This window comes from Hippichthys cyanospilos, chromosome 4 (genome assembly GCF_059441005.1).
Source record: "Hippichthys cyanospilos isolate Australia breed blue-spotted pipefish chromosome 4, RoL_Hcya_1.0, whole genome shotgun sequence".
Taxonomy (NCBI): domain Eukaryota; kingdom Metazoa; phylum Chordata; class Actinopteri; order Syngnathiformes; family Syngnathidae; genus Hippichthys; species Hippichthys cyanospilos.
Window position 1 is genome coordinate 24378699 of NC_142372.1, and position 25988 is coordinate 24404686.

At 39.7% G+C, this 25988-nt stretch overlaps 1 protein-coding gene across 5 annotated transcripts in view; it reads right to left on the reverse strand.

Annotated features, from left to right (window-relative positions):
- Nucleotides 1–25988, reverse strand: part of LOC148425118 (multiple epidermal growth factor-like domains protein 11) — a 127804-nt gene that overhangs the window by 79324 nt on the left and 22492 nt on the right. For all 5 annotated transcript variants that reach the window (XM_088413850.1, XM_088413847.1, XM_088413846.1 and 2 more), the window contains exons 2-4: nucleotides 18189–18312; nucleotides 15949–16050; nucleotides 14176–14276 (exon numbers count right to left, since the gene is read on the reverse strand). In XM_088413850.1, the coding sequence (XP_088269976.1) occupies nucleotides 14176–14276; nucleotides 15949–16050; nucleotides 18189–18304 (319 nt within the window). In that variant the 5' untranslated portion in view covers nucleotides 18305–18312. The remainder of the gene's footprint in view (nucleotides 1–14175; nucleotides 14277–15948; nucleotides 16051–18188; nucleotides 18313–25988) is intronic.

Below are 25988 nucleotides of genomic sequence, written 5' to 3' on the forward strand. Positions count from 1 at the left end.
TAGTGCCTTTGCCTATCATTTTCAATTGAAAACAATTATTTTGCTGGCCTTGGTTGCTTTTCGTGTCAGTGTATGTTCAAGACAAACCTTTTTTCTGCCACAGATCAGTTCATTGTCCGACTGATATTTTGTGCATTACCCTGGTTATAATATACATTTAGGACAGAGGTCGGCAACTCGCAGCTTCAGGGCCATCTGTGGCTCTTTGGTGTTGCCTTAGTGGCCCTGTGGAGCTTTTTAAAAATGTATGAAAATGGGGGAAAATATATTCTGTTTAATATAGATTTTGTGTTTTAATATGGTTGACAAATACGCCATTTACCTTCTTAACATTTTGTAATGCTGTAAAAATGAGTAGAACAAATATTAAATTTCAACATTTCTGTCTACGAAGATTCACATTTGCCTGTGTTACAATTTTCTTTCAACTCGGTATGTAAGGTAGGCGGGTGAGATCATGCAAGGCTCATCCACTTTTGTTTTGAGTTGCTTTGTTGTTTTGAGAAAGCTGCTATTCACCTCACATTTTATGCCTAGCGCCATCTAAGACAGCATCAGAAATGCTGCTCTTTAGACCTGACACCGACTGGCGTTCCAAACGGAGTTCCAAATGCTCTGTGGAATATGCACATTCACTGAAAACAATCCTGTCATAGACATATGTTTCAGAAAAAAAATGAATCAATTTTTACATAGGGATTTCTGATTTTTGTCAGTGTGTATGTGGAATGACACAGGGGATATTATTGTTTTTTATTGCTGAGCTCCGAGGTTGGTGTTCCATTTTGTTGTTGTTGCTTTGAATCCTCAAAATAAAAATGACAACGAAAATCATCCATCCATCCATTTTCTAGAGCCGCTTGTCCTCACAGGATTCACAGGCTTGCTGGCGTCTATTTCAGCTGGCTTCCGGCAGTAGGAACAGGTTGCCAGCCAATCATAGGGAAAATAACCAAGCCGAACAACCATTCACGTACCCAATCACACCTAAGGACAATTAAGTATGTCCAATACACCTGCCATGCATGGTTTTTTGTTTTTGGAGTGTAGGAGGAAGCCGGAGCGCCCAGAGAGAACCCACATGGGCTCGGGATGCAAACTCCACCCAGGAAGGTCGGAGCCAGGTGGATTTGAACCGGGACCTTTGAACTGTGAGGCGGACGTGCTATTCATTGTGCCACCGAGCCACCCCAACAAAAATCATATTTCCTAAATGTATTTCAATAATTTCATTATTGCAATGAGACATAATATAGTATCATGGGCGACTTACATTTTTTTTACTGGTCCGGCAGTGGTCAGTGCCCCATCCCCCTTCCTTCATTGTCTGTCCGCCATTTTTTTTCATGCTGATAATTGCAATCATCAGCCCCAAATAACTTTTGTTCACACCCACTCAAACCAACTTTTTCTCATTTTACTATTTACACCCAAAATCAACCCCATGTCTGTAATTACACTGTTGCACTGCACTTAAAATATAGGGCAGTAAAAGTGAAGCAACACAACAAAATAAACTGTGGCTCTTAACACTAAACTGCAATAAGTCTGATGTCAGACTATATTGTAAAGTATGTACCTGTGTATATGTGAGTGTGTACGATTCTGTATATCACAAATGTGCGTAGATAGATAGCTAGATGGATGGATGGATGGATGGATGGATAGCAACTGTGAATGCACAGGAGGGATAGATAGATAGATAGATGGATAGATAGATACCAGTGGTTGGCCCTCAGGGCCAGCAAGACCCTCTCTGTTGGTCTAACAAAACCTGACATCATTATAATAATTATAATGAGAGGCATGTAATTTTCCTAAAAATATATTTATAATTATTCTCCCTATTCTGTTCTCTTCATGTCATATTATATCTGTTTGGTTACGCTCATTCCAAGTGTTGTAGTTTTAGGTTAGAGTTTTTAATCCAGTCAGAATTCAGCTAACTTGTGTCGCCAGGCTGTATGAAATCTGTCCGAGGCCTTCAGAATTAACAGTGCAGGCGTCTGTGTACTGTAAGTGAACAGGCACATAAAGTTAGTAGATAGTTGCGATAGCCAATCAGATCACAAGTTGGCAACAGTAAGGCCAGTTAGAAGGTCTCATGTGATTGGAAGGGAGGCAGCACTATGCAGATCTACACGGTGTGCTTGATTTCAAATTAAGCAATTACTTAAATTAAGTAATTAGTAATTAAGTAAGTTTTAAACGCTCTTGTGGTCTTATTCATGTTTAAATGCTCTGGAAGAGAGCGCAGGGATTGCAGTTTGTAAATGATTGGTCCTCCTTCTAGAGTAGGCCCAACCTGCTGAGGATGGATGGCATTCAACATAACTGGGAAGGAGCCGTCACTTTTTTTAGAAACGTAGACTACTGTTTGATCCTTCCATGACTTCCCATACGAGAGCACGTCGGGACACAGGCCTTTAGCAAGCCTGTTCAAGAGGGTGTAAATTCTGTAAGTTTAGAGCTACTGTATCTCGCACTATGCTGGATCATCTTAATACACATACCATTGTTTATAGTTGATAGCATTGCAATCCACGCACCAATCTTTGACCTCTTACTGACTTCCCCAGGGACATGATTTCTACTGAGGAAGTCCTAAATGAAGAATTTTACCATGCTTCCTCAACAAGTCCAGTTATTGACACAGTACTCACTCTCGCTAGCACTTACATACTGACAGTTAGGTACCTATTTTTCTACATGTCGAAGCAAAGATCACCCAAAATACTGTATAATAAGGGACATAGCTTTCACAATCTCATTAGTATTATGTCTACAAATTCTGTGACTACAAACAAATATGATCGGCCGACCCATTTGAAACTCGGCTTCATGAATATTAGATCACTGTCCTCGAAAGCCTTGCTCCTAAATGATCTTATTAGAGATTGCACTCTTAACATAATGGGTCTTTGCGAGACCTGGTTTAATTTTTACCTCTAAATGAGGCCACTCCTCCAAACTTTGCGAGTTGCACATGTTGCACGTCCCCGTGAGAAGGATGGGGTATCATTCTTATTTCAGAACCTGCTTTCACAGTGAGCCCAATCACACCTTTAAGACATTCGAAGTTCTCATGATGCTATTAACCTCCTCATTGTCATTTTATCTTGTAGTTATTTACCGTCCCCCGGGTCCTTATTCACATGAACTCCCCGTCAGAACCACCTACTGCAGCAATAATTGATGAATTTGTTTTAACACAGATGACACAGTTTTAATAAATGCTCTCAACTCCGTGGCGCCATTAAGACGTAAAACTTGTCCCAAGAAGCATACTCCATGGTTTAAAGGAAACTTGCCCACTTAAAAAAAAAAAAAAAAAAAATCATGGAGGAAACTTGGCACGAGTGGCGATTGACCAGACTTGTGGTCTTCCATCAGGCTTAGGGCCATAGCTTGCTAAAATACAAAGTTGCTCTAATTTTGGCTAAAGCTAACCGTTTGTCCAGAATAATTGGTCTTAAGAAAAACAATCCTGAATACTTATTTGACATAGTGGCAGTGCTAAGGCAACAGCAGCAGACCACTAGTAGCTCACAATTTCGTGCAATTTTTTACTCTAAGATTCAGCTCATTTAGGATGAAATTAAGTACACTTAACCCAAATCCCGCTCAAATGCTGTGATTTCTGAAATTCGTAAGCATAGCCAGGCAATTTTGATTTAGCATCTGTGGAAAGCCTTACAAAACTTGTTAGTACATCAAAACTGACAACCTGCAAGTTTGACCTGCTTTGTGGCAAACTCGTTAACCCTTTACTAGACACAGCGGCCACTTTTGGCCGATAGTCTGAACAGGCAAAAACAGCTGTTATTAGGCACACGTTTTACTATTTTCTTAAGTCCTAAACAGGGAAGACTTTTCAGGATTTTAGAGAAATTTAGGGGTATGTTTGTTGTTACGGATGCTTTCGGACATTTTGCCTTTTTAGACTATCGGCCGAAAGCGGCCACTATGCCCAGTAAAGGGTTTTGCACTATCTTCCTTATATGTATACAGTCTTTTCACTCAATCTATTCCGTAATATGCTCAGAATGTAAGTCTAAGTCTATTTAATATTGATTATTTATTACTGCCCATATTGCTCTATTACTGTTTTGTTTTTGTTTTTTTGTCCTTGTTTTATTGCCAACCTTATTATTTGCTCGATGGAATCGGTGGAATGTAGTCTGCTCAGGGTAGTGAACAGAATAAGAATTTCATTGTGTGGTATTACTATGCGAATGGCAATAAAACTCTTGAATCTTGAATCTAAAGAATTGTTTACGATTTTAGGACCATCTGTCTTAAATATTATTATTCCATCGCTTTCACTTGGCACAATACCCAACACTTTTAAGATTGCTGTTATTCAACAACTATTTAAGCGATCTGACCTCGATCCTGAAAATCTCTCTAATTAGTCAGTATCACATCTCCTGTTCATCGCGAAAATCCTTGAAAATGTTGGAGCACAACAACTCAGAGATTATTTATCCATAAAGAGTCAATTTAAACTCCTTCAGTAGGATTTAAGGGTCATCCACTTCACCGGGACAGCCCTTGCTTAAGTAACAAATGATCATCTTTTACCTATGGATTCCAAAACCTCAACATTATTATTATTATTTTTATATTATTTTAGAGCTGTTTTTGACACAGTTTATCCTCACATACTAGAAGAATGCATTGAAACATGGTGCTCTTATATGTAAATAGTATATGACATTTCATTGTTACGCTGTCAGAGTTTGGTCCACATTGCCAGTCGTAAATCGAATTTGTTTCAAGTGAAGGTTGGACTCTGCCAAGGCTGCCTGCCTTTTGTCACTGTTTCTGTTCATTACCAATACGAACAGAATCTCTAGATGAAGCCGAAGCATTGAGGGAGTCCGGTTTAGAAGTCATCATAGAAGTAATCATAGATGCATCGTTCTCCCGTATTGGTGCTGGATGGATGACGCTTGTCACTTCAGCTACCCTCTCATAAATGATGGGATAACTAGTCAGAAGCACATTACCAGTCCACACATATGTTTGAAAATTGTTAGACATCATGTCGTACTGTTCACATGAATAGTTGGGAGTTCCGAGCTGCCTTGCGTCATCAAATCATGAGCCACGAATGAGCCCACTTTGGCTGGCTCAGTCCAGGGCTTGGATATACTCAGAGCCCCCCTCCTTCCTTGCTCATTAATGACACAACGTGACCTTATGTGATATAGGTCACTTTGGGAGCGACATCAGATTTGCACTCGGTGACTCAGGGTGTGCATGTCTGAAGTTGCTCACTGTGGTCCAAAGCCTGCTCAGGGAGTTTGTGGGGGATGCTCAGACACATTGAAAAATTAGAGGGAACATTGCTCCAGATGTTTCTTGTCTTAGTATATGGGACACCCAGAATGCTTACATATGCGGGCAAATGATTGCTTACACAGCTAGGATGAAACGGAACACAATTCAAGAACAAAATGATCTTATACGGAAAATAGGCAAAATAGATCAAAAATATTTTCAAACTATTTAAACAGCGGGTGGAGTTGAACGCTAGATTTAACCTACCATACTTAATATGTATTATGGTGAACAGTTACTCTTAAAAAATAAAACTAGATTTTACGTGTATGGAGACAAATCAGATAAGCTATTATCGAACCAACTTAAGGGTTTCAGGTCCAAACTAGCAATATAAAAAAAAAATCAATTGGGCACTGGCTGGACCGACAGAAATAAACGTGGTCTTTAGACAGTTTTACACTCTGTTCTATACCTCCGAATTTCATTCAGACCCAGGTGCGCTTTGTGATTTCCTTAACAAACTAAACATTCCCTTACTCTCCCTGGGACTAGATGAGCCCATTTCTGAGGGGGTAATTGTTAAGGCTATAAATTAAATGCAGCCATATAAGATTTCTGGCATTGATTTCCGTCAGAATTCTTCAATAAAATTCTCAAAAATTCTCTCTCCACTACTGTGCTTGTTTTTTTTCTGAGTCTTCTAAGAAGAGCCACCTACCCCAGTCCTTTTTGGAGGCATGTATTACACACATAGCACCTCGTACAGACCCAGGGACCCACGGACGCAAAGGTGTTTGCAAGAATATTGGAGAGCATATCCTAAGAACTGACTGGTTTTGTTAAAAACAGGCAATCCTACTTTAACATTAGACACCTTTGTAATATTCTGTATTCTGCTCACGAAGAAGAACCTGAATGTGTCGTTTCGATGGATGCAGAGAAAGCATTCGACCGTGACGAGTGGCCGTATCTGTTCGCTGTGCTCGAAAAGTTTGGGTTTGGGCCAGCTTTTATCCAATGGTTTAGACTGCTCTACTCTCACCCGACTGCCATTTTTCGTACCAACTCTCAACTGCCCAGGCCATTTATTTGCACCGTGGTAGTCGTCAAGGGTGCTTGCTAAGTCTGATGCTCTTTGACCTCGCCATAGAACCTCTTGCTAAAACACTTAGTACCTGCAATAGAATATCTGAAATTTGGAGAGGAACTGAGGAGTGCAAGGTCTCCCTTTACGTTGACGACCTCCTGCTTTATGTATCCAATCCATTTGATTTCACTCCAAATGCGTTGACATTGCTTAACAAATTTGGAGCAGTCTCAGGCTATAAATTAAACTTTAAAAAGAGGGAGTTATTCCCAAGTAATGACAATGTCACTGTTTTATAAAACCAGGCAAGGCAGCTAATGTCACAGTGGTCACCCTTATCGATGTCCTTAGTGGGACGTGTGAATTCTGTCAAAATGGTTATTTTACCCACATTTCTAAACCTTTTTCAAACATTGCCCATTTTTATTCTGCTTTTTTTTTTTGACTGTTAGACAATCATAACCTCTTACATTTGGCAAGGCAAGAAGCCACGCTAAAGATATACCTCCAAAAATCTAAACTTGAGGGGGGTCTTGGTATGCCCAATATTTGTTCTTATTATTGGGCTGTGCACCTGAGGTGTTTAGTACAATGGTCCCACTACTCCTTACTGGGTGGCATTAGAACTTGTCTCACTGAATTTTCCTCCCTTAGCCTCAGTGGTTCCGACCCTGCCTTTGCGCCCCCCCCCGCCCTACTATATTTGATAATCCCGTGGTCAAACACACACTTAAGGTTTGGGTTCAATTTAGAAAACAGTTTGGTCTGGATGGTTTCTCATTCTGGAGACCCATTTTAAACAATTGTTTAAGCCATTTGTTATGGAGGCAGGCTTTCTGAAGTGGCACCAAGGAGGGGTTAAGCGTTTTAAGGATTTGTTGGTAGATGGCACTGCGGCATTGTTTGCACAGCTGAAAGATAAATTCAACCTTCATAATTCTGATTTTTTTTCGTCATCTGATATGACACTTTCTGATCACACAACTTTCTACTGCTCAAAATTGCTCACAAATACGTAAACACTGTGGACAATATATTATCTCTTAAACCATCCAAAGGACTTATTTCTATGTTGTATAATGTCATATTAGAGTTCCACTAGCTGATAAATTCAAAGGGGCCTGGGAGAGGATTTGGGTCTTGCTATATCTGATGACTCCTGGTCCTCTGCTCTCAAGCTTGTTCCTGCTTCTTCTTTTTGTGTTAATTAAATTCAAAGTTGAACACAGAGCACACATTTCTAGGGCCAGATTGTCCCCTATGTATCCTGAAATAAGCCCATTTTGTAATCGATGTAAACTCACAGAGGCCACACTGGGTCACATGTTTTGGTTTTGCTAATGCATACGGGTATATTGGATGTCAATTTTTAACACTCTGTCCCAGGTATTCAATATTAGGTTGGAACCAAAAATTGGTGTTTTAGAGGATCGTGTACAAGTGAGCACCAGGACGAAATACTCTCTGGCCTTCGATTTACTCCGAGCACGCAGAGCCATTCTTTTCAAGTGGAAGTACGCCAGCCCTCCTGTGTATTCACAGTGGCTGCAGGATGTCATGTCTTGCCTAAAACTAGAAAAAAATAGGGTTTTCCCTGAAACAGAATCAGAAGGCATTTGAGACCACATGGGGCCATTTCATGCAGACATATCCAGCTCCTTGAAAAGAATGTGGTATGATGTGGTTACATCTTTGTGAATATGGCAAATGGTGTGAATATTGCATTAATGCGGTGACAGGTTGAGTTTTTTGTTTTTTGCTGTTTCAGTTTTTCAATACCAGCTACTTTGCCTGTGCATCCATTCTGGTGGGGGATTTACAATTGTTGTCCTATTCAGCTCTGAAGAATTAAGTCTGTTCACTGCCAGCTGTAAATGTTTGAAAATGTTTAATTAAAAAAAAAATAAACAATTTTAAAAAAGAAATAAAATTGCCCTGTCATCCTGGAAAGGGGATACCTGCACCTGTGAACCCTTTAGAAGGATTCTCCATTTTCTTTTAAGTTTTTCTGTTTATACTTTCTTGGATGCTATTGGTTAGGATGCCCCCGGACGCCTCCCCGGTGAGGTGTTTCAAGCATGACCTACAGGAAAGAGGCCCCGGGGACACGCTGGGGGAACTATGTCTCTCGGCTGGCCTGGGGATCCTTCCGGAGGAGCTGGATGAAGTGGCCGGGGAGAGGGAAGTCTGGGCTTCCTTGCTCAAGCTGCTGCCCCCGCGACCCGACCCCGGAACACATCGCTAGAAGATGGATGGATGGATGGATGCAATTGGTCGATATTGTACAGTATTTTTGGTGGTTCAAAATCAGATTCAATTTTGATAGGGATTACAAAAGGAACATGTACAATTAACTATAATGATTAACAAATTAATACTAATAATTATTAATACATGGCTTCAATATTTCTTTTGTTTCTTTTTAAATGGTGCACGATGGACATTTAAACAGATTTAGTGGAGTAGACAGTACAGTATTTAAACCTTAGGAAGTGCACAATAAAATGTTTGATTCAAAGTACTGTAAATAAAAACCAATTCTGCAAAACAGCTACAAATTTTGATTTGCGCCTCAAGCATATTTCTTTCTCTATGAAAGAGGACAAAACCCACTGTCCTAATTTGTTAATGTTTAGGAAAGCTAGAAGGCATGCTTTGACCATAACAAGGCCACGACTAACAATCAAACAAGGAGCAGCGCGCATGCGTGTGTGTGGGGAGAGGACGGAGGCAACACTACACAATAGACTTGTGGGTTATTTGTCCAGCTCTTACAGGAGAATCAAATTAGGTTGTTTACAAGCTGATGCTGAATAAAGACACACAATGTACTTCTCTTTATCATTGGCTCCCCCCAGGGCAACACTTTCACTTATGAAAAAGCAGCACTGTGCTATAGAATTTACGATCTAGGGTGGATAATTGATTTCTTTTGAAGAAAGTACATGAGTGTGAGATTAAAAAAAAAAAAAAAAAAAAAAGGTTGGCCAGAAAAGATTGTACCGCTAAATATAAAACCAACGGCGGCTGGGAAATGCAAAAAAAAACAACAACAAACAAACAGTGAAACAGTTTTACATTGTATGAAAAACATTTACATAAAGACAAATCAACAAAAGCAGAAACAAATTTACATTTAAGGAAAAATGTAGTACGATCAAAAACACGTTTACATGTCAGAAAACAAATTTACCATTCCGAAAGCAAATAAACAGCAGATGAAACAAATTACAATTAAGACAAATGCGAATGGACCATATCGCTAATTGATAAGATGAGACTGAAAGTAAGCGGAGAGCGAACATTTTGAATTGTTATTAAGAATTCGTATACAGTAATATCAGTCTAGTGGTACAAAATCAAGCCATTTCATACAGTTTTGCATTTCATGTGGTTGCTCATTATGCTACGTCACTGGTCAAACTTAAACTCAATGCCCAGGGGCCCATTTATGTCGCCCACCATATCATTTTATGTGGCCTACAAAATGCTAATTATGACATCAAATTTCTGGCTAAAATACCAAATTTGCATGTTTCCTTCACGTTTTACACATTTTCTTGTTCCCAGCGCCTGCTTTAAACAGTTTACAGCAGCTTCTGATTTCAAAATGTGTAAAAAAATTTTGACTTCACAGTCGCGATGGCCCTTCGACAGAAACTACAAGTACAAAGTGGCCAGTGATAAAAATGGTGTTCTGGTGGTAATACTGTTGTGGCAATTCTCAGAACAGATCTGAGGTGTTCAACACTCATATGGGATCTATGGGATGCTTTATTGGTGTTCATCACACTAAAAAGTCAGTCCACACATATAGGTGGAGCCAAACAACATAAGCATCCTCGGTGCCAACCTCTGGATGTTTGGAAATTTGTCTGTACTTATGTAATTAAGCATAAAACTCGCCCAGTTTCAGGGAGTTGAACTTGTTCTTTAACACCATGTGACTTTGGAGATCAATCAGTTCAAACTGCACCTCCAGTGATACCCTTTCCCTTAATATGTGTGACTGACTATTTATTGAGTGAATATTTGTGCAAATCATTCATCCCTTTTGCAAAGCATTCCTCCCTGTTGAGGGACCAAACCTAAATTTGGTATAAATTCATTTGCTGGTCAAACATGTATAGGGGCAATTGTTTTTTGTTTGGAAACTGGACTTGGGAACTAAACTGGAAAAACTGACTCAGAAATTTGATTAAGAAAGTACCTGGAGCGGTAGCATGAGAGCTTGTCATTCTGACAATGTGTACCTGAAAACATAGACTTTAAATGCTGTGAGACATAATTCTCTATGTCACAAACAAAACTAAAGAAACACAGATAAAATCACAGATTAAAAACTAAAGAACCATTGAAACTCTATAGCAACTGATGCGTCAAGGACAAACTAGTCACAATGTTAAATAGAGGATACTATAAGCCAAAGGTGATAAAGACCTAAAAATGGCAAAAGGTGACAAATACATAACGATTATGACAAAGGTATCAAATGCATGTACGTAGCAACTGATTTCATAACATAAGTAAAGTATAAAGCATGGAGTAAGATCACTGTCAAAAAAATGGATGCGTGTTTAACTATTAATATCCATAAAAGTTCTTGCTTGTGAGTATGACTCTAAATTGTGTAAGTGTGAATTGTTTACATGGAAATACGACTTTCTGTGAGTTTGAATTGTGTTCGTGTGAGTACAACTCCAAATTGTGTCTGTTTGAAGTTTTTTTTTGCATGGCAAATAATCGAAAAGCTGCAAGGTGCAATTTCTCTTGAATGCAACTTTCACTTACACGACGATGACTTTACTTGACACGACTTCACGTCTGTACACAAATCTCTCGTGTGGGTTGGCGTCTGTGGGTTGAAATTCGGTTTATTTAAATTCCAGTTTTCTTTGGGGTCCTTTGTAATCAAATTGACCCCACAGACTCAGATCGTTTTTGTTCTGCGCTTGTTAGTCGATGGCAAATCGTCGGCCAGCACCAACAATCTCTGCGCTGTCTTAGGAAGGCCATGACAGCGCTGACTGTGAACATAGGGGATTTAACTGACTGAGTGGACCAAGTGTGTGCACGTGTTAGTCAGAGAAACCAATGTTCTGTCTCAGAGGAAGCTGGCCACATTCCCTTATCACGTCCTTTCCCGAACATGGTGGCAAACTGTTAACTTGTCACCCTCATCCATCTCTCTATGCAGGAGAGCTTGGCATGTGCATCAAGTTTATCCATCAATGCACGCTGGTCCTAAATCATTAATGTACGCGACTAACGAGCCAGAGTAGCCTTTATGATGAGTTTGCTCACAGAGAAGGCAGCTGCTTGGACCATGGCTATAAGCCAAGCTAATCCTGCGCTTCATTCTTCACTTCTGACGTTTCTTGCTGAAATGTCTACCGTGTTTGACCACCCATTGCGGGGCAAAGAGGCAGGTAATCAGTTATTGGACAAGAGACTAGGCAATTTATCAGTAGCTGATTCTTCCATCACGTTCCGCAAACTCGCGGCGAAAGGCTGCTACGATGCCTCTGCTTTGTGCTGTATTTTTTGCTGGGGTTTAAAACCCCAGGTAAAAGATGAACTGGCAACCCGGAATGAGATCTCTAGTTTGGAGGACCTGATTGAGTAGGCCGTATGATTGGACATATAGAATGCATTAGCGGTTGAGGGAACGAGCATGGGAGTCATGGTGCTCATTGCTGGACGTTGTTCCTTGGAGGACCACGGCGTCAGACGGTGCAAACCTTGACCAAGAAATTGCTCAACCATTCTCTTATGTCGCGCTAAGCCCATGCAGTTGTCTCCAGCGGACTGGGACAGGTGAATAACGCATAAAGCTAGGCCTCTGTCTGCACTGTGCTCTTCCTGGTCACAGGATTTCACTCCCGGCGATGGCCTTCTATGAGTGAGTCCAGAGTATCAACTCCACGGTCATCAAGTGAAACTATGAAGCAAAGCACGTGTTGTGCATTTCCACCTATAGAAGGTCTTTGTTATACTACTCATGAAAGGTTCTGCGTGCCAGAGATTCCAAATAAGGGAGACATTGCTTGTGCTAACGGCAATGTTGCTGTAACCGCACTCATTGATAAACTCATCGAACACGCATTATGCGCCTGCAGTGCTAGGGCTTCCATGGCTTAAACTGCACTAGGTGAATATTAATTGGGAAAGGCCCGCCATCACCAATTGGAGCTCTTTTTGTCATGCTAACTGCCTTCGGGCTACGGGTTTGACAGGCATGGCATCAGACAACAAGATAATCAAGATTAACTTAGATAGGGTACCGCGGGAATACCATGACATCCGGGTGGTTTTTCGCAAGGATAAGGTCCTGTCTGTCCCCTCCACATAGCCTATACCGGTGGTTCTCAACCATGAAACAATGAAACTGCTCACAAATGCTTGATTCTGCCCTCGTCTAGCTTCTACTACCATAACTTCATTGTATGGCTCATCAAGTTTACAATGAAGTTGTACTTACAATGAAGTTGTCCAAGGGGAGGAAATCCTTCACCGCATAACAGTGGAAAATTTGATCTGTGGCTTTTAACCATAATTACAGGCAAGCCGTATACTTAGACATTTGACACTGCCCCAAATTATTTAAAACAAGTGTATATTTACATTTTAATTCATATAATAAAATACATGTATTACTTATTACAGTACATGATAAATAATGATGCTCACGCAGGTTCACCTACTCACAAACGTAATAGGAACAATTTAGAGTGTCCAATAGATCTACCATGCATGTTTTTGGAATGTGGGAGGAAACGGGAATATCCTGAGAATGTAAACTGTGGAAAAAGGAGGAGTTGAGGAGACAGCTGGCTGTTGCAGCTTTTCATTGACAGATATTCAATACTGAGATTCATCAAAATGCTGAAGACCAGCCTGGCCTATTCTCTTTCATGTCTTTTCTGAGCATGAGAAAATAGAGCAGAAGTGACACTCATTTTTATTATGAGCCACATTGTAGTTTGTGTCAGAGGGCCAATATGACAGTGAAGTCAAATATCTTTTAAACGTGTTTGTAACACACTTACCTCATTTTGAAATCTGAGGCCGGCAAAAACTGTTCAAAAGAGGCATTGCGAATGAAAAAAAAATGCTTGGTTTTTTTCCACATTTTTTTTTTAAAAGTTGAAGACAGCTTGCAAAGTTTGGTATTTTAGCCAGAAACCTGAAGTCCAATCAGCATTTCGAGGGCCACATAAAATTACGTGGCAGTCCAGATTTAGCCCCTGGGCCTCGACTTTGACACCAGTGAACTTAGAAGGACCGAGCCTATGGTCAGAAAGGCAGTCCACCCCAATCTGAAAGACCAGATAGACTAACACAGCCTGGAATGACTTTGAAAAAGTCAATTCTGGAATGTAAGATGCTGCTGATTTTCCCACTTTTTAAACCCTGCGGCCTTTAATGCAATGTGGTTTATTAATGATTTTTTAACTGTAGCGCCTCAAAGCAGTCAATACATTCACCCAAATTCATTCTCCTAATAAATATTCATCAGCTATTTGCTGTGCTCATGTGAGGTGGAAGCACAAATTAGTTTTTTTGGCAGCGATTTTGGCATATTACCAGGTGTTTTTTAGTCATTATGGTAAATAAAGAACATAAAAATTAGAGACTTCAAACATAGCACTTAGCAAATTAACTTCATTGACTATATAGCTACATAGTGAGATTTAGTGGCTCTCTTATTATTTCCTATTAGTTTGCCAAGCTGAACATGTATTCCCATAGGATCCATATCATGTAAATGCAATGAATGCAAAATGAGCGCAACTTACGAACACACAGGTCCCCACTTTCATAGAAACCCGGACAGCATTGAGAGCGTCGCCTGTACATGGTTCGCACGCCTCGTCTGTAGGCTGTCTTGTAGCTGATCCTAAATGAGTTAGAAACAAACACACACACACACATGCTGTCTGATATTGTGTTTCATGTATACAGTATACATAATCACCAACTATCACCAATCATCAACGACCACCACTTTCCCCACAATCTTATTATAACAATCATACTGTGAGGTTCATATCGCGATATTTCGTTGTGATTTTTGGAATTTGTTATAGCTCTATCTGGTAGTGCCTTAGCCACAGTTGCTTAGAAAACTAGGCCAGTTTTTTGTATTTCAGCGAAAAAAAAAAAATGTTCACTTGTCCGGGAAGTGACAGTCCTCTCTATCAACTTTCTTTTTCTTTGCTTCTTTCTTTGCTCCACTCTCTATTTGGGAAATGGGCTGAAAAGGGCCACGGGTTCACTCTGACACGTGACACGACTTTGAGTGGTGTTTTGGTAAAGGCAGAGCATGCTATAAGCATATTTCTGAGAGCACCTGAGAAAACGGTCACGGGTCAGCTGCCGTCTTCTTGTGAAATCTAAGAGTTTATTTGTACATGTGTATTTTCTACAATACTGTATTTGACAGTGCAGATGGGCCATACATGATTACTTTTATGTCAAGTGACTGCGAGCCGGTGGAAATTTGAACCTCGAGCCGAAATTCGAGCCTCTGGGCCATACTTTCGACATCCCTGATCTTCTTAATATGGTGCAACTTTAACACTTAAGACCTCAAATCAAATGCTCTGATGGTATTCAGAGGTCTCCGTTTTTCCTCTTTAAAAATATAAAATTATACATCTTTAGAAACACGGAAAGTAACAAATGTTCAAATGAGTCACTCCTGCTCACTCAAGGACGATGTTTTTGGACTTTTTTCCTCTTAAATTCAATGACTCAGCTCTTATTAGCCGAAGGAGCTCAGCTGGTGGCTATAAAGCTTAATGCGATCATTAAAGCCAATACACTGACAGTCCTTCATGAAAATGACCACATCAGACAGAGATGAACTGCCAAGTGATAGGTAGACTGCAGTGAATGTCTGCTTGTCACATTCAGTAACAGCACTATCTGTACTGTACTTTACTAAAAATACAGCACCACACAGCAGGTTGGATCTGGGAATACGTGATTATGTGTCTTACTTTGATAATCCATGTACTGTATATAGCATGGCACAAAAATGAGAATGTATTCTTTTTTTTCAGGAAAAAAAAAGGGCAGGATTTTCCTCTTTTGTATCATAACACAGAGGTCCCCAACCGTGGGTCAGAAACCCGGTACCAATTTATGGATTAACTGGGACTTGGACGCATGGGCTGCACCTGAAATAATGACGTGGATTAGGAACTGATTTAGTTTATCTTTTAACAGTTCATTCATTTGTGCTTTCTTTGACTCAATCTTAGTTTTTTGGCGCCACCGATGGCCACTGTTAATATTACATTTTGAAGTGAGGAAGGACGGTGCGGCATCAGTTTAGAGCAGTCACTGTCATCGAGTATCCCCTCCTCGGTCCACAAAAAAAAATCTCAAAAAACGTTTGGAGGGCCCTGTCATAATGAACTTACAGTATGCCACACATCTCTAACATTTCTTGGACATATTGCGGAATTATTTATTTAAAAAGTCATGAATATATATAAATAGTCACTAATAGAAAAATCATTACATTCGTCTGAAAAGTAAAGGTTTCCATCATATGCTCATACCTGTGTCTTGTACATTTGAACCAGTTAAGAATGTCAGTGCAGCGAGTATAGTAGACCTGGTCAAATGGATGAGCGTAAGACTCTTGCACGGTCACTGCATAACTAGAGGAAAAGGACATGCACAACAAAAGCATGGTTAGGCAGCAGAAGAGACAGCACTGCTTTCTCATATAAAAAAATGCGTAGGTGTCAGATCAAAACCTTAAATAATTCATACCCAGATTTCTCCACCAAAAATTTGGAGGTTTAGCAAAAACTTTAAGGACAAACGTTAGTACAGTATTTCTAACTAAAAGGATTTAGGCTTGTTCTATGCCATATGACCCCTTTCCCCTAAAATAAAACCATCTTAAAGAAACAAATTTTGATTTTAATTGTGTATGTTTGTTGAAAGTGATGTCGCAGCTCAATTTCAAATTTTAGCTCAATCAAAGCAGGCCTTTTGGAAGCTACGGCCTGCCAGTTTGCTATTTTTAGCATAGAGTTCCTTTGAACGTCATCGAGTTCCTACACTACTGGGTCCTTTTGAAGAGTGATGCATGATTTAGCAACTTGACCTTTTGACCTATAATTTGGCTTATAATTAATATTCATTGACTATTCATTGAGCATTTGAGATGTGGAGACTTTGACTTATTCCGAAGATTTACACATCAAAAACATTTATATAATTAGTTTATTATATCATTATATATAATTACTTAAAAATTATGTTTAAGTACCATGATCCACAAGGTCAATTTCAATGTAAGATTAGGAATAAACGATGAATTCCCTTTCCAACAATACTTGTTTTGTGAAATTGAGCCTCTGATAAAAGGGTTCAAAGGAAGGTGTAGGAAGGAAGGTCAAAATTTGGCAAGCAGTAGCTCCGGAGCCGCAGGTTGCCGCCCCCTGCACTAGGTAGATTAGTTCAGTTGTAAATTTAGTCAGAGAATGATAATGTTGCATGTTTTTTTTTTTTTTAACCGCACGTTTCACTCATCACCTTGATATACAGTATATTTAGTAGAGATGACAAATGTTCTCAACCCAGAGTATGCTCCTCTTACCTCACTTTCAAGTTTGTGAGGTCATGTTACATTTGAACATGTATCTTAATGTTTAGAGATACAATCAGGGCTGGACTGACCATCTGGCATATACTGTAGAGCAGATGCCCCGTGGGCAGTTTTTTTTTTTTTTTTTTAGGTCCATTAACAATAGTCCATTAACAATATAGACAGCAAACTGAACCAATTACGATTGCTAGGCTGCTTTAAATCAAAGACATAAAACAAAGTGGATGCTATTCTTCCTGTTTATTCTCCTATTCTTCCATAAATAATGCTGCGAATCAAAATGCAATCGCAATATTAAACAGAACTGTTAATGGACTCGGAATTTGAAAAATCTTACCAATTCCCATTCCTATTCATGAAACATCCTAGAATTTTCAATTTAAAGCATGTGAAATGAAGTTAATAGTAATGGATAGAAAAAAAAATAGCAATGACAACTTTATTTATGGCTATAGAATTGAACAGATTTTAAAATCTGAATTGGTGCAAAAACATGTCTTGGAAAATACAAAATGTCAAGTGAAAACTTGAAGCTTGTACAACAAATCTAAAACTTCCGGTCACTCGAGAGTGAGTGTCCTTTCTCAGTTGGCATTTTGACGATGATGTGTTTTTTGTTGTTGTTTATATTTCAAATACAGAGATGTTAACTACGATATTCTGTCATAAATAGTGCTGACAAGAACCAATAATCTCAAATCCATCATTATATGATCTATATTGGACAGGAAAGTTCAAATTGCTCCACATGGTGTCGGAACAACTCCTGATATCAGAACATTTGGGTTTGTAAAATGTATTGAGTCCCTGTCTTTCCCTTGTCCAAACATAAATGGATGTAACATTTCATCAGGGGTGAAAATTATCATGAGGGGCAATATCTACTTTTACACAAAGCGATTACCGATCACAGAACCTGCACTCAGTTTTGCCTTCATCAGAACTTGCATAGTAATTTAATCATCTCGCACTGAGTGGTCAGACCACTCAAGTGGTCACATTAGCATCATTGAGAATTTACAGTCTCAGACTGTCCTCAGGAGTAAACCTTTTTTGCTTGATTACTGACAAAACTGTCAGCCTTGATTTGTAACAGGCATCCAATAGTTCACTGCATTATTTTAAGTGGCATTATGTCATTTTGCACTGTATATTGGAGATTGAGTTCTGGAAGCTAACCTCTCCCAGTGGCTGCACACATTGGGATCATCTGGGTTCAGCGGGGTCACCAGTGGGATGAGGCTCAACAGTCTGAGGCACAACAGCACTTTTGAGGAAGCAACATTGGCCCCCATTCTTTTCCCTGGGAAGCAGAACATGACAATTAGGAAAAGAATATTTTGTGGTTTCCATGACAGCATACACATGCTAAGCAAATGGGAGTTGCGGTTGGATATGCTGTAAGTGCATTTAAAAGCAGTAATTAAGCATCAATAAATCAATGATCTAAAAATATTTAAAAAAAATAAATAAATAAATAAAAAACTCCTGCCTTTCAATGACATAATTGAGTGGCTTAGCCTGACTCCCTTAACACAAAGTTCTTACTATGCATTGTGTGACTTGTAGTTGACAAAAGGCTTGAATCCAAGAACTAAATGTAACAGGAAAGGTATTATTTTGCTCCAGAGAAGCATTTTATTTCATGCAACACATAACATTATGTCTGCATATTCCCATCTGTGAAATCGGCAGTACTGAATGGCAGTTTTTGTGACCCGACCAAAGAGCAAAAGCAGGATAAATAGCCACACAGCTCTGCTTCAGTCCAACGTTCACCTCGAAAAGCATTGACTAGAGTTCTCCTGTGAGCACTCTGGCTTGCATCCCGTCATGTAGTTGCTGGAGGATGCAGAGAAACTTGGGTGGTGCCCCAAGCTTGGAGAGTTGTTTTCAAAGCAACTCATGGTTGTTGGTGTCAAAGGCTCTGCTGAGGTCGATGAAGGCTATGTAGAGGTCTATGTGGTGTTCTCTGCTCTTCTTCATTATCTGCCTTAAAACAAAGACTATGTCTGTGGTGGAGCCACACATGGAGTATCTGGAAGCACAGCTTCCGAGATGTGCTCGACCAGCCTGCAAAGCGTGATTTTTGCGAGAACATTTCCTGCAGGGGAGACGAGATAGATTTCCCGGCTGTTCCCACAGCTTGCTCTGTCCCCTTTCTCTTTGTAGATGACCACGATGTTGGCATCCTTCCAGACCTGTGGGAAGGTCCCATGTTCCCAAATGTTTTGGATCAGGAGGTGCAGACGGCATGTGAGGAGATACCCACCATGCTCTGCAGGGATGCCATCGGGGCCAGCGCTTTTATTGTTCTTTAGGCCCGCAATGGCTAGCTGGGCTTCGTCCCACATTCAACAGGCCATGGCAGGTGTACTGGACATTCTAAATTGTCCTTAGGTGTGATTGGGTGCAAAAGTGGTTGGTATTTTTTCATTCTTATATATGATTTTGTCATGTTATTTCGTTCTATTCTGTTGTAAATTCCTTGTTGCCGCTAATTTGGGAGAGAATGGGGTAAATTTCGTGCACGCGTGTGGATGGATGTTGGGGAGGTCCATTTTTGCGCACGGGTTGTGGCAGGCATGATGGGCAGCTAAACGGGGTCCTACGAGGGGCGACTTGTTTACGTTATGATGGTAGGCGATTTCAGCGCGCGTTGAGTTACGAGGGATTCTCTGTGAGAAAAGGAAGACATTGATAGAGAAAGCGTTCTGTTGAGGGCTCAGGAGTTGCCACGTTTGACATTGGAGTTTATAAGAGGAATAAAAGTGACATTGTTGAGTCATATATGTCCGACCGCTCATTGGTCTGAGCTGCTGTGTGGATGAACTACTCCAACGCTGCCTCCTTGGCAACATATTAAATTAATGGTAAATAAATAAAATGCTCTTTTTATGCTAAACTGCAATTGTTTTATCGTTCAATCTTGTTAAGGCTTGCCTGCTCTTGGTGGACTTTGAGGATAAACAATTTTAAATTCCCTTTCAATTTTAACTTTTGACAGTATCACGTATATATCACGTATTTAACTGCTGATGCGGGTTTATTGATGTTTAAATGCTCCGGAAAATAGCCGGTGTCGTACACGATTAAGGTGTATGCGCAGTAATGCATATACTGTATGTGATTCTGAGGGGGATTTATTCGAGTCGGACATCACTGAAGGCGTAAGTGTGAAATGCACGGACTGCCACTGCTTATTATGTGATGTGACAGAGTGGAAAATATTTATTGAGAAGAAATTAATGACACTTATGTGGCACTTTTCAACCTTAGGTACTCAAGGCACTTTACATTTACTACTCTTTCAACTACTAATGATGCAGCATTAGATGGGGGCTCAGCGTATTGTTCAAGGACACTTCTACATGGTCACAATGGTCAGATATCATACCCACAATCCCTCAGTTGGGAGACGACGCTCTATCAATGAGCCAAGCCGGACCTCATGGTGTATTGTGCTGAACGATCGGAGAATTATCCCCCCATGCACATTTTCAACATGTTTCAGAGTAACTTCCCAGAAGAGACAATGCTATTATATCGACTTTGTTTCTCTGTTTTCAATTTAGTAATAGCCATTTAGTTAGCCATTATTGTACTTGTGGTCACTTCTGTGTTTGAATGCATTCATAATTCAGTGATAACAGAAGACTGCGTATGTGTAAAGAAATAAAATTTGCATAATAATTTTTTAGTTAATTATGTAGGCGTAATGAGATGCAATTCCCAGAAACCCTCTCACTGGTATTAGTTGAGGTATGCCAAGTTCACATTTTATACACTTTAAACTGAAGGCACATAATCACTTCTGAGAATACCAAATAGCAAATATAGCTCTGTGAAAAGCAGCTACAGCACTGCTTTATATAAAAGTGGATTTTGGCTCTACGGTAAAGGGAGCCAAAGAAAATGGTGTCAAGGCTATACAACTAGAACTATAAAACAACATATCTTTTAATGGCTCATCGTACCATTCTCAATATTAACAGTAGTTGGGCTTGTGACATTTGACAACATCCTCGTATTATTGCTCTAGTTCTTTTATGGACAGAGTGAAAGCCCCACAAAATCAAGGCGATAATTACACATAACCATGGCTTGGCTGCTCTCATGCACACTGTTTTACTGGATAAATCACATCACTGAAACCCACAGATGTTGCACTGCAAATTTGACAATTTATAGAAGATGACCTCATAAAGATATGTCATTATATGACTTGTATTCTGTTCATCTTCCCTTCCTTGTGTCATGTGGCTTGGCTACCTTTTTCTGGCTGAAATCACACTTAAGTCTAGTCACAAAAGATGAATAGTCAATGAAAATAATAAAGAATATTTAAACTCATTCAAGTTGTATTCTTAATGTGTACATGTGGCGGTTAGGCTAGGTTCCTACTGCAGACTGAAGTGACACAATTCAGATTTTTTCGCCCCATATCAGACCTATATCTGAACTCTTGATGGTAGTGTGAGTGACACAGATCTGATGTTTTCAAATGTAATGTAGGCCACTTGGATATGTAGTACTAAATCTGATACGCATCTGATCTTTTGAAATGCAATCTCAGTCTAATAGGCCAGGTGGCAGTCATCCGACTGTGACTAAAAAGTGACAAACATCACAATTCTGTGCTCAAAAAAGGTGGAAGCTGCTTGAAAAAAAAGACGGATCAAAAATAGCGAACCAGGCAAAAGTTTGAAAATAATCTGAGGGAGGGAAAAAGTGTCTTTTCTGTGTGTATTTGTCTGTATGTGCTTTCTCTCGCTCATTCCAAGCAAGCGGGGGAGCTGTTGCTGTCATGGCACAAAATGCCATGGCCAAATACTGCATCTTTGCCCCTCCTTTCCACCATGAATTTAACAGCTTGAACATATTGTCGCTCCAGCATGACAGTCATTCTGCAATCCATTGGCCAATCCAATGGATTGTGTGTGATGTCATGATGTCCTCTGCACATGCAAGACAGTTTTGGGCCATTAAGCATTCACACACACGTCACACGCAGGTCGTATTTATTTGGAAAAGTGCATGACCACGAAAAAATCAAATTTCACAAAAAAATCGTAACTGAGCATTATAGCCTGCAGAGTGAACCAAGCCTTAGAAGAAAAAACATAAATTAATTAGCAAGAAAAAGGGAATCCAAATTTTGTTGCGCTGGTTGTATTAATGCAAACTTATAATCGAGGAAACTATTGAGACAACAGACACGCAGCCACACTTGCCAGCACAGTGTGGAGATGTGACACGGAATTGTTGACAGCTTCTCTTTTCTTCCATTGTCTCCCATTCAATGCACTATTTTTGGTCAGTTTCTGATGAATCTCAGTCTCACAAATTCCGGAGTCATTACTAGGAATGAGATGAAATCTCATACTACGAGATCTCCTGAGAGTAGAACGCTACAAGATCGATCCCTTTTGGCTTGTTGAGCCACAAGTGCAATCTTTTTCAAGCTTCCACTGATGTGTACACCCACAGGACAGGAGGGTTGAAAAGAGTCTTCAAGTAATAAGCAGGTATTCTGGTCAAGAAAAAACAGAGGTACTTAAAAGTGTACAAATAAGGGAAAATAAGACAAGCCTTTGACAGCAATGGTCTGCATGACCATTGCTTGCAGTGGTCTTCACTGCACTTCAAATTGGCAGAGCAGTGTTGTGTATTAGTTGACTTGACTCATCTTTCTACTGCCTTCATAAACTGTTATTAAAAAACAAACAAAAAAAACCCCACCGTGTTCTGGCCTTCCTGTGAAGAATTTGCGTGTTCTCCCGTGCCCGCGTAGACTCAGGTGATTTAGACATACAAAATTGTCCTTAGATGTGATTGGGTGCATGAATGGTTGTTCATCTCTACGAGCCAAGTCAGCTGGGATAGGCACCAGCAAGTCTGCGACCCGTGTGAGGATAAGCGGCAATAGAAAATACATGGATGAGTTGGATGTGTATATTTAATAGCTGCAAGCCATACATTCCAACTAAGATTAGCTATATGGATATTGTTAAAGTGCCTGCATCATCAGTTTAAGCTTTTTACCATGTTAGAATGTTGTTCCCCCCCAAAGTGGTGTTTTCTCAGGGCCAGCCCCCCAGATGACAAAAAAAATGACTGGGTGGACCCTATAAATAATATAAATAATAAATAATCATATAAATACCTACTGTTAAACGTGGAAAGTTTTAAATGCCACAATATAATCCCTTTAAATGATTCAGTTAGTGGAGGATTCTCAGCTGCAGCAGTTATTGCAGGGGTATTTTAAAAATGAGGCACTAACAACTGATTCTTTAGTTTAGGTTTACATTTGCACTTCACACCAAGATCGTGTCATTTTCTTGCAGTCCCGCATAACAAGACTGAAACAAAAGTTAGAAACGCTCGTGAGACATCTCGTCTCATGGGATTTGTATCTTGTCCCATTCCTCATCAATAGTGATGAATTGATGAACCTTTCTTCAGTGTTTTCACTTCTAAAAGCTTCGACTTACTGTATGTGCAATTTCAGCGTCCATTTAAATTGTGCAATACTGATTTGGCCACTAATTTTGACTCACATTTTGCAAATGTCGGTTCACGGTTACAATCATTTTAGAAAACTATCATAAAAATGTAAATGATAAACTCACAGTGGCTGATTACCATACACCAGTGGTTCTTAACTTTGTTGGACGAACTGAACACCACCAGTTCCCTGTGTGATTTTAGCAAACCCCTTTTTTTTTTCTTTTTTTTTTTTTAAATTCAAGACAAAGATATGATAATAATTTTAAATTATTTGTCCACAAAGTTTTCTGAAGTGTCATGTGGGTGCAGCATGTTGGTGACGGATGTGGGAAGGTGGATCCAAAATGTAGGGAGGCAGGATGAGACACGAAACACTATAGCTACACTAGAGCTGGAACGCGCTCGTGACAGGTGACACAAATTACACTAACGACAGACAAACCCAAAAGCAAAATAAGTCAAACTCCACAAAATAAAGCCACAACAGGAAAAACCCAGACAGAACGTGACACCAAAAGTAGGCAAGCTTTAACAAGATTGTATACTAAATTACAAATTGCATTTTAATATAAGAACATCATTTGATTTCTTTACCGCTAAATAAATGAGACCAAGATCAAATTACGAAAACATATTAAGAATGAAAAAAATAAAGCAAACGCTCGACTCACCAAAACGCATGTCTACCACTTCTTTCAATACAAAATCTATTTTTCTTTCTATCCTCAGAAAGACTTCAATGACTTGCTTGTAGAGTTTCCTCATTTCATTTCCAAAAATAAATCCTTTTGTAACATGGACTCAAATGCTGAAAGTCGCATCGGTCCAATTTCCGTTTTGTTCTTTTTCAGCCACTGTGGGTTAACAACAACAAAAAAGATGTATGCTATGCCTCATGGTTACCGTTAGCTTACGGTTGGTTGAGCAACATGATTTTTTTTGTTTTGTTTTTTTTTTATCAATAACTTATTTAACTACTTCCAACTTTAAACATGGTGGATCAATATAGCACAGCCTTTGTGCAGTGAGCATCCAGTCATGTCAAGTTCAACATGAGGCATCTCGATGGCGAACTTATGCCTCAATTGACTATTACAGCTGTTTATTAAGTATTAGGGCCACTGAAATATCCATCTGCGCTTGCGCAGAAGCCCGGGTCGTGTTGATGCGAATGTCCTGGCTTCTGGCGAAGGCAGATTTCACACAGCACAGTGACACAAGTTAGCTGAATTCTAACTAGAGCCCTGTAAGGAGCATAACCAAATGTATATAAAATGTTTACTGTAACAAATGGGTTGAAAAATTCTAGGGCCGACCATTTTTTGTTGGTCTACATAGTACGGATTAAAACATTAAGAAAAATAATAATATACTTCTCACAATGACTACTGTGCACACTGATTTCCTTGCAGCATCGATGGGCCAGTCGAGGCTCCACCAAACCCCTGAGACCAACTCACTGATCCCCGAGGGTTCGATCGAACCCAGGTTAACAACCACGGCCATACCCCTATAGTGCCTGCAGTCTTTGTTAAACTACGCCATTAAGAGGCGCAATAGCTATATCTGATCCTGAACCTTAAATGAATCCTAAACCACCATTCCAGTTTCATTAACAACACTAATCCCAGGTTTTTCCCAATGTGCCACCAAAGAGCCACTAAGATCTTAATGAAATGTCTACCTGCCAGAGCCTAGCAAAGCTATCTAAACTCAGCGCTTTATTAAGGAAATGAAGGCTCCATTGACCAGTTCACTCCCATGAGGCCCCTATGTGGCTCCATCATGATGGACAACACCATTTTGCTGACAGAGCAAACTTACACGGGCTTCTCTGCGGTCTGTGGGGGACACAAAAATTATGATGCAGTTTTCAGTGATGAAATTTAAAAGCACACAATGTTATAAAGGTGTAAGAGAAATGGGTCGTGCTACAGCGGAGAACACATTGTGTTTTAGCATCAGACACAAAAGATACAAGAGAATTGATTAATATATCAAATGGATCATCAAAGACGTATTACCCTACTTCAGGTCTTTGGAGAAGCAAATTCTAAATTAATCAACAGTACTGTCAAACAGGTATAGTTTGTCAACAGACTCACACTGACAGTGACTGCATCGTAAATATATATTAAGTGAATAAACATATAATAGAATATTCTTCGAAAAACAATGTTGTTGAACTTTGAACAAACTGGAAGAGAACCAACATCCTATAAGTGTGTTTTAAGTACCTGTATATGAATTAGATCATTAAAATTTTACCGGCTTATGAGGAGGGAGTGCACTACAGTCAGTGTTTCCATATTTTCAGTTCTATATTTTCAGATCTTAAGCTTTGAGAGTGGTTATAATGTGACTGTATTTGTAGTACATTTATGCCAGTCGATTGATCGTGGCATTAAAAAGGATAAACTTATTGTGTTGATAAACCTCATCCAAATCAAGTTTTAAACTGAGTTT